At 43.5% G+C, this 7975-nt stretch overlaps 1 protein-coding gene across 1 annotated transcript; it reads left to right on the top strand.

Moving 5' to 3' along the window:
- The first annotated feature begins 2517 nt into the window (after window positions 1-2517).
- cmtm7 (CKLF-like MARVEL transmembrane domain containing 7) lies at window positions 2518-7703 on the top strand. Its single transcript, XM_076737393.1, has 5 exons — window positions 2518-2759; window positions 4537-4713; window positions 5489-5587; window positions 5697-5778; window positions 6602-7703. The coding sequence occupies exons 1-5, from the start codon at window positions 2646-2648 to the stop codon at window positions 6613-6615; spliced, it is 486 nt and encodes a 161-aa protein (XP_076593508.1). The 5' UTR covers window positions 2518-2645; the 3' UTR covers window positions 6616-7703.
- The last annotated feature ends 272 nt before the right edge of the window (window positions 7704-7975 follow it).

Genomic DNA, 7975 nt, shown 5'->3' on the forward strand with positions numbered 1-7975 from the left:
CTTTAGATGGGCCTCATGGATGCTGAGTGTGGGAGTTGGATGGAGGCTGGCTGTCCTCATCCAGTGGACACGCGGCCTCACGCCGCCCCCCCCCCCGCAGCCCTGCAGGCAGGCGCCCACTTTGCCCTTTTCTTTGTCTTTTGGTGCCTTTTTTCCTCCAGGTTTCGTGTTACTGAGGGTGCATCTTAAATTATGGATGAGAGCTCTGAGAGCATTTTAGTCAAAAATTCAGGAGGCTCATCATCAGTTTCTCGGCCCAGTAAATTCAAAGGAAACAGACGTGAATTCATCCTGAGTGAATGAGTGAAAACAGAGAAAAATGAAAGGTCATCATCATTTCATTGTCCGCAGTTCAGACTCACTGTGAGTCTCTGTGGACGTTCAGATCCTCTTCGTGTTTCTGAAGCTTCACTTTGCAGCATGTGGCTAACAGTTAGCACAGACACGAGTTTCACATACAGGACTTTTATTCTAGAGTTTCCTGTCCTACAGGCAGCAGCAAACAGGCGCCTTCAGCGTTTCAGCTGGAGTCAGTGATGATAATCATGTTCCCACAGTTTGGAGCGAGATGATGAGGCAGCACAGCACTGACTGATGAAGAGCTTCTACTTTAAGTACAGCTGTTTAGCTGATAATACTGACATACGCAGTGTTTGAATGTACTTTGACGGTCTGGTGCTTCTGAATGCATACGGGTGGACTTGCTTTGGCTGTCCACGTACTTTTGGCCATGTACTGTATCGTCAAGCCAGAAATGTGCTCATTGTACATTAAGGTCAAACATGAGTGATACAATCTGGAGTCTGTGTGAAATAAACATATTTCATCCTCTGAAATGTCTTAAAAACCCAAAGTGATAACAACTGAACCATCCTCATGACAACCGAGCGTCCTCTGATGGAGGCCGCAGATGAGACTGAGCGCTCCACACAGCACAGAGTCATCCAGGCTTTGTCTCCGCTGAGCGTCCTCTCGGCGAGCTGGAACAGTCTGTCCTGTGTGAAGAGAAACGTCCAGGCAGCAGCTTTGTGCCTCATCACTGATCTGAGAACAATCGAGTGTTTGGACTGAAGGTCGGCGTCTTTCTCTGAAGCGTTCACGCCCATCACTGAGGCCGCCGCCGCCGCCGCCGCCACTGCTGGTGCTGCTGCTGCAGTGTTTCCTGACAGGGACCACACCTCCACACACACACACACACAGAGAGAGAGAGAGAGAGAGAGAGAGAGAGAGAGAGACCTGTCAACAGTGATACACTCAACCATAATGGAACCAGCACATACAGGATGTTTACTTCAAAGTAAAAGCACAGAGACTCTTCTGTGTTACTGTCAAACACTCACTGAGCACAGAGAGCAGGTAAGTCAGTCTCTATCAGCAGGGCAGGAAGTACTCAGATCAAAGTAATGATACCACAAATAACATACTGTATTTTTAAAATGAAACACAAAGTCACAGAACAAAACTAGTGCGAAGAGCAGAGACAACACCCCCACCACCGCTGTACCCACCCCTCCACCGAGCACTCATTCATAGTATTTGAAACACACAGTACTGTATGTAGTAAGTACTTTTTGCAGTCAGATACAAACATGTACTTCAGTCAGTGAAGGTGTTTTCAGCTGGTTTGTTGCCTTCAGCAGTTGTTCGTCTTCTGTCCATCAGTTCTTCACCTGCTGAAACAATAAAGTTTCATCTGTCAGTCTGAGTTTTATTTTGAAGGTGTAAATCTGATTCCACATCATGTACTCCTATCCTTAGTAAAAGTACTAATACTGCTAGGTGATACTTTTGCAAGTAAAAGTTGTGCATTCAAAACCTCAAACATATGGAAGTAGCAACATGTACTTCAAAAGGTAAACGTGGCCATGCTGCAGTAAAATGTTCCCTGTCAGTGTTTTTCTATTCTGTCTGAAGTCTGTGGATTAATATTACAGTGATGACTGAAGTCGAGGATATTAAAGGAAATGAAATTGTACTTAAATCACTGAAAGAAGTTGAAGGGGAGGCTGAGAAGTGAGAAAGTCGCTTCTCTGTAAGTCTAATAGCTGAAGTTTGTTTGTCTTCAAACGTTTCTCTGTGATTAAAAATCCTCATAATTCACTTCAAGTTTCAAGATTTTCCCCACATAGACCAAATGTTATATATCCACACAGACAGTTTTACAGGATCTGGATTCACCCCTGAGTCTTCAGGCACCATCGTAGTATGAGGAGAATTTGTGGTGCTTCCTTATTATATTGATATGCATATATGTATTTACATATATAAATGTGTAGAATATTCCACTGCGGAATGCAGTTTGGAAATACAACTTTCATGCACCAAAGTAGACTTTCAGCTAATTGCTTTCAGCTAATTGAATCATTCGTTTGAAGATACAAACATGGTTTTATTACCTTTTTTTTTTTATCAAAACCTTTTTAATATGCCATTATTCTTAGATAACCTCTGAAAAGGTCCTCCTCCTGCCTCCATAGGTTCACGGCTTTTATTGTGAAAAGTGTGTCCGGAAGTATCGGTGTTTATCCGGGTTGCCTTGACACGGGTGTAACGCTCAGACAGACGCTGTAACGTTACAGTCGACGGAGACTCTGCCGCAGTTTAACTTGCGTTCACGTTTATTCTCCGTGTTATTTTCCGCCAACATGTCGCACACCGTCATCACGACAACGACCACGAACACCAGGACGTCCGGTGACGGCGTCCTGAACGTGGGCTACTGCTTCACCATCCCGGGAATGCTCAAGATCGGACAGATGGTGAGAGTCCAGCGCAAACATGACAGTTTAACACGGAGTTTATCCGGCGTCTGTTCACACCGACGCACCGGGACAGGGTTAGCGACCGTTAGCGACCGTTAGCCAGCGTCAGCTGGAGGGTTGAAACACTTTGAAGAGTTTAAAGAGTTAAAACTGTTTAGATGTTCATTCTGCAAACTGAGACTCGACGACAAACAAGAGAAGCGTCTGATGTTCATGTGTTCACCATTTCATGGAGGAATTTAATCTGAGGTTTATCATTTCATTTGAGGTTCATCATCAAAGTTAATTTGAGGTTTATCATTAAATTTAATTTGAGGTTTATCGGGAAATTTAATTTGAGGTTTATCATTAAATTTAATCTGAGGTTTATTCAGACTTCAGATTAAACATTAAAGAAGAACCATCTTGTTTATACAAATATTACTACACAAAAACTGTTATTCAGATATTGATGTACAAATACTATTATACATATAATTTTACATATATACTACTACACATAAACTATTATTCGGAGATTTATGAACAAATACTACTGCACATATACTTTTAAAGGACATGCTGCTTCACAGGAATATTCGGATGTGCTTTACGTTGATTTCTCACTGAAATGATCATTATTGATCAGTATTGTTGTTATTGATCCTTTGACTTTGGTTCTTGAAGGATTCTTTATGGTAATGAACAAAACGTTCTATAAATAAACTGATGCTCATCAGAAAACAGCCAATCATAACACGTTTTTTTTTCTTTGGGCTTTTTGATCAGACCTGAAGGTGACTGATTATTTTGGTGCATAACATCACAATAAACATAAATTCTAAATATAAAATCAATATTTCCGTCACTTGTCTGTAAAATGTTTGTTTTAAACTGAAAGCAGCGGCAGGAAGTGCACGAGGTGTTCAGTAAACAGCTTGATCTTTAGTCTTTTGCTAAAGATCAGAGATGCTCCTCTGGCGCCACCAGCAGGTTAAAACTCATTTTCCAGATCTCACCAGCTGCATGTTGAGATAAATGTAAATGTGAAATGCTAACATGCTAAAAATTAGCATGCTAAATGGGGGGGGGGGGGCTGTGTGGCGACCTGCTGTGAGGCGGGAAACGTGTTTGACTTCCAACCTGCTGATGTTTCTCTACAGCTGCATTAAGAAAGAATAAATGTCAGTCTCTAGAGGACGAGGAGCTCGTTTCGTCTCTGACGTCCACAGTTTGTTACATCATGGTGGGAATCAGGTAGAAGACGTCGATGAACCATGAAGACGTTTCGTTTGTCAAACTCCTGAAGTTCAGTCTGATGAGATTTTATGTTTTTACACCTCTGCATGGTGGCAGGATGGAGGTCTGATGTGTTCAGGTTGTCCATCCGTCCATCCGTCTGTCCGTCCACTCACCTGAGCCTGATGTCTCGTCAACACTTTGAGGAACTTTCTTCACATTTTGGTCCAAATGTTCACTCAAAGATGAACTGATGAGACTTAGACTTTTGAAAAACTCAAGAATTCATGTTGTAATTCAAATGTCTCACAGGACAAAGTGATGAAGTGAGGTCAAAGGTCAGCGTCAGTGACATCATCGTGTTTGTGTCCTGTCCATCGTTCAGCAGCGTCACTCAGGACCTGACGGACAGACTGAGACCATGTTTCTCATGTGGTCTGATCCTGAATCAGTGGCTCTGATCTTCAGACTGATTGTTCAGATCTGGAGATCAGAAGCTGATTGGTTGAGCTGGTGTTGATCTTCAGGTGATTGTTCTGTGCTTGTGTCTGTCCAGGTCGCCCTGCTCATCGCCTTCCTGTGCGTCTACTGCGCTCACGGCTGGCCCAGCTGGGCCGCCTTCCAGTACTTTGAGGTGGTGACGCTGTGGTTCCTCATCGCCCTCGTCATCTTCTTCCTCATGCACCTGTTCAGGCTGCAGGGGAAGATGCCCTGCATCAACTGGCCGCTGACGGTGAGGACGGGCGTCTTTAAGATGCTGAGGTGAAATCGTCCTCCAGCAGGTTTCCCATCAGTCTGCGCCATCATCTCTCACTTCTGCTTCTCCGGCGTCGGTCGTGCAGATGTGACGTTCGATCCTGTTTCACAGAATCTGACTTTGCAAAGTTAAAAAAGGAAGGAAGCGTCTGTCCTGAGTGCAGGTGTCCGCCTCATCACAGACGCACGTCCTCATTTGTCTTTGTCTATTTATAGGACATCAGATCCTCTCCGCTGAGCTTCAGATGAAAGTCTGATGATGGAGGTTTGAGGCTGATTCTGATGCTCATATTTAATTTATGTTAATTTCTTCTGATCAGGTTAACGTAAAGGATCAATTATTTCAAGCTTTGACCCACAGCTAACAGAACGTCGCTGCCCGCTAACTGCTGAGCGACCTGCAGCGTATTCATCTGCACGCCGCCGACAAAGGCCCAAAAAACAAGGAGCTTTTATTTTCACTGATATGAAATGAAGTAAAGAGACCGAAAAGTCAAATTACAGGCAGTTAATCAATCAGTCAATCAATCAGTCAATCAGTCAGTTATCATTCATGACAAAGTCTTATTGATGATAGTCGACCGCAGCGTCAGGAGCTGCCCTGGTGAGGTGTGTTCAGGTGACTCGGGTCATCGAGGTGTCGTTCTGTGTTAGTCACCAAACGTGAGCTCTGAGTGTTTCATCAGATCCTGATCTGCTTCCTGTCGGAAGCCTGCTGTCGCGCTCTGTCTCAGTCTGTTCTGCTGTTTCAGGAGTTCTTTCATTACTCCGTCGGGACCGTCCTCATCCTCATCGCCTCCATCGTCGCCGCGGTGAAGAGTGGAGGAGTTTCGGCGCTGGTGGCGGCTTCGGTACGTGAGCTCACTGACTCTGGCTCGGCTGCTCGCTCTTCATCATTCGACTCGCCGTCTGTTGGACGTGTTTCCTGCTGACGCGGCCTCTGCTGTGTGTTTGCTGCAGGTGCTCGGCTTCATCGCCACGTTCCTGATGGCCGTTAGCTTGTGGACGTCCTACAGCGTGACCTGCGGCCCCCATCAGACCGGTACGTCTCGTCCTCACCTCACATCAGTAACAGCGTCACATTCATTCATAAAGGTTAACAAGATCAGGCAGGAAAACGCTGCTTCAGGAAGGAAGACGAGACGTCTCGGAGACGCGTCCGGGGGTGTCTCCATGTTATTCTTCAGTCAGAGACAAAAACTGACTTCACTTTATTACATTTACATCTGATCCATGAACAAAGCATCAGCCAATAAACAGTCTGTGTTGTGATTAAGTGACGCAGCGTGACAGTAAGTATTACAATCCAAGAGTTTATATATTCAGATTAATATTTATCAGGAGTATTTTCACTTTAAGTATGAAATAAATATTTTGATGCTAATACTTCAGTATTTTTGCTGAAGTGAGAATGAGTATTTCTACACTGTGGTAGTACTACTGTGACTCTGTACTCACATACATCTGACAGCAGACACAGAGACACAGTGTCACAGGCTTTCAGGGAGGAATGCTAGCTATGTTAGCTATGCTGGCTATGCTAATGAGCCGTTAGAGGGGAATGAAAGGCAGAATATCAAGATTTCCTCCAACACTGAAGCAGCTTTGTGTTTCATAAGCGAAAATCGAATGATAATTAGACATGAGTCAGACTCACATGATGAACACATGAAGTTATTTTTACTGCACTTTAACTTTTCCTCTTCATCGTCTCTTCATCACTGATCTCTGCACTGTTTTTCCTCCTTTCCTCTTGTACTCTGCCATCTTTCCTTTCTTTCTTTCTTTCTTTCTTTCTTTCTTTCTTTTCTTCCTTCCTTCCTTCCTTCCTTTTTTTCTTTCCGTCCTTCCTTTCTTTCCTCCAGGTGCGGCCGTGTAAAAAGCTGAAGGTCATGGAGGAACCAGATGGTTGCATTGGCAGTTTCCCGTGTCCTGGTCAATTGTCTGCCTAGCAACCACCTGGATAATTAACCTGATTGGATTATAATTCATACTGCAGAGGTAATGTAACAGCTGAACCAGGACCAGCCATTGTTTTCTGACCCGTCAACGTCCCCGATCATCAAACCTCTAAAGTCACCTCTTCATGTTAAAGGTGCTCAGTGTCACATCGTCAGCATCTGCGTTTCGGTAACACTTCTGGTCCAATCAGTTTGAACGAATGACGCTGCAACAATCAGTCACATGTTTTTTAGAGAAGTTTCTGTTGTGTTTACTCTGGAGGAACAGCGCCCTCTTCCTGTTGTGTGCCATAAAACAATCCAGACGTAGTCTCAAAGTCTGAGCGAAGTCTTTCGTCACCGCGTCGTTACGTTTCCTCGCCGGTTTACAGGAGCTAATTTCATCTGTTTGATTTGTTCTCGAACGTCTCACCCATTCCAACGTTTTTTATTTCTCCAGCTCAGAAAAAGCAGTCTGGACCACGTTGTCAACTTTAAAATCACTTCTCATGAATGCCCAGCAAGGAAATGATGTATAGGCTAGTAGAGCCCTTTCAGCCTGCTATGCTAATGTTTGCTAGCACACTAAAATATTAGTGTCTAAATCTTCTCCTCATTCTAGTGTGCTAACAAATATTAACAAGCTAATATTTCACAGAGAATAACTTGCATGCTAATGACTTTGTTAGCATGCTAAAACATTACTCAGGGGCTACTACTATGTGTGCTAAAAAAAACAATAGCATGCTAAAACTTAATGTGAATTGAACTGGAAACATTAGCATGCTAACAATGCAAACAAACACAAAAACCAAGACACACTGCTGTGTCTCCGCTAATGAAAAAGAAGTCTGGTGGTAAACTGTGTTTTCATGTGCAGAACCAAACCAACTATGAACTGAGTGTGTCTGAAACACACGACGGCCCCAAATGAGGATTCATCCGCCGCTGAAAATAGTCCACAACAAATGCTTTTTCCTGCTGTTTGTTTAGAAAATCTACAGCGAGCAGCTGTTTGTTGAAATTACTGAACCTTTTAAAAAAAGAAACTGAACGTCTGTGAGGTGTTTCTTAAGATTTCTGTCAGCAGGAACCAATGAGCTGAGCCACAGACAGGAAGTCAGACAGCATTGAGAGACGGACTCACATGTTTTTGGTTTAATTCTGCACATGAGGTTTGTTAAGACGAAAAACTTGGTGATGTCCTTCAAGCAGTAATTTTGCTGCTGTGATGAAAAGAGTAAACTTTGACTGATTTTTCATATTATGGTAAAATTACTGTTAAATTTGACCAAAGTC

The sequence above is a fragment of the Chaetodon auriga genome, chromosome 8 (assembly GCF_051107435.1).
Source record: "Chaetodon auriga isolate fChaAug3 chromosome 8, fChaAug3.hap1, whole genome shotgun sequence".
NCBI lineage: Eukaryota > Metazoa > Chordata > Actinopteri > Chaetodontiformes > Chaetodontidae > Chaetodon > Chaetodon auriga.

Coding starts and splice junctions, on each gene's coding strand:
- cmtm7 (XM_076737393.1), top strand. CDS start 2,646: ATGTCGCACACCGTCATCACGACAACGACCACGAACACCAGGACGTCC. Junction 2,760..4,536: donor TGCTCAAGATCGGACAGATG/GTGAGAGTCCAG, acceptor GTGTCTGTCCAG/GTCGCCCTGCTCATCGCCTT. Junction 4,714..5,488: donor GCATCAACTGGCCGCTGACG/GTGAGGACGGGC, acceptor CTGCTGTTTCAG/GAGTTCTTTCATTACTCCGT.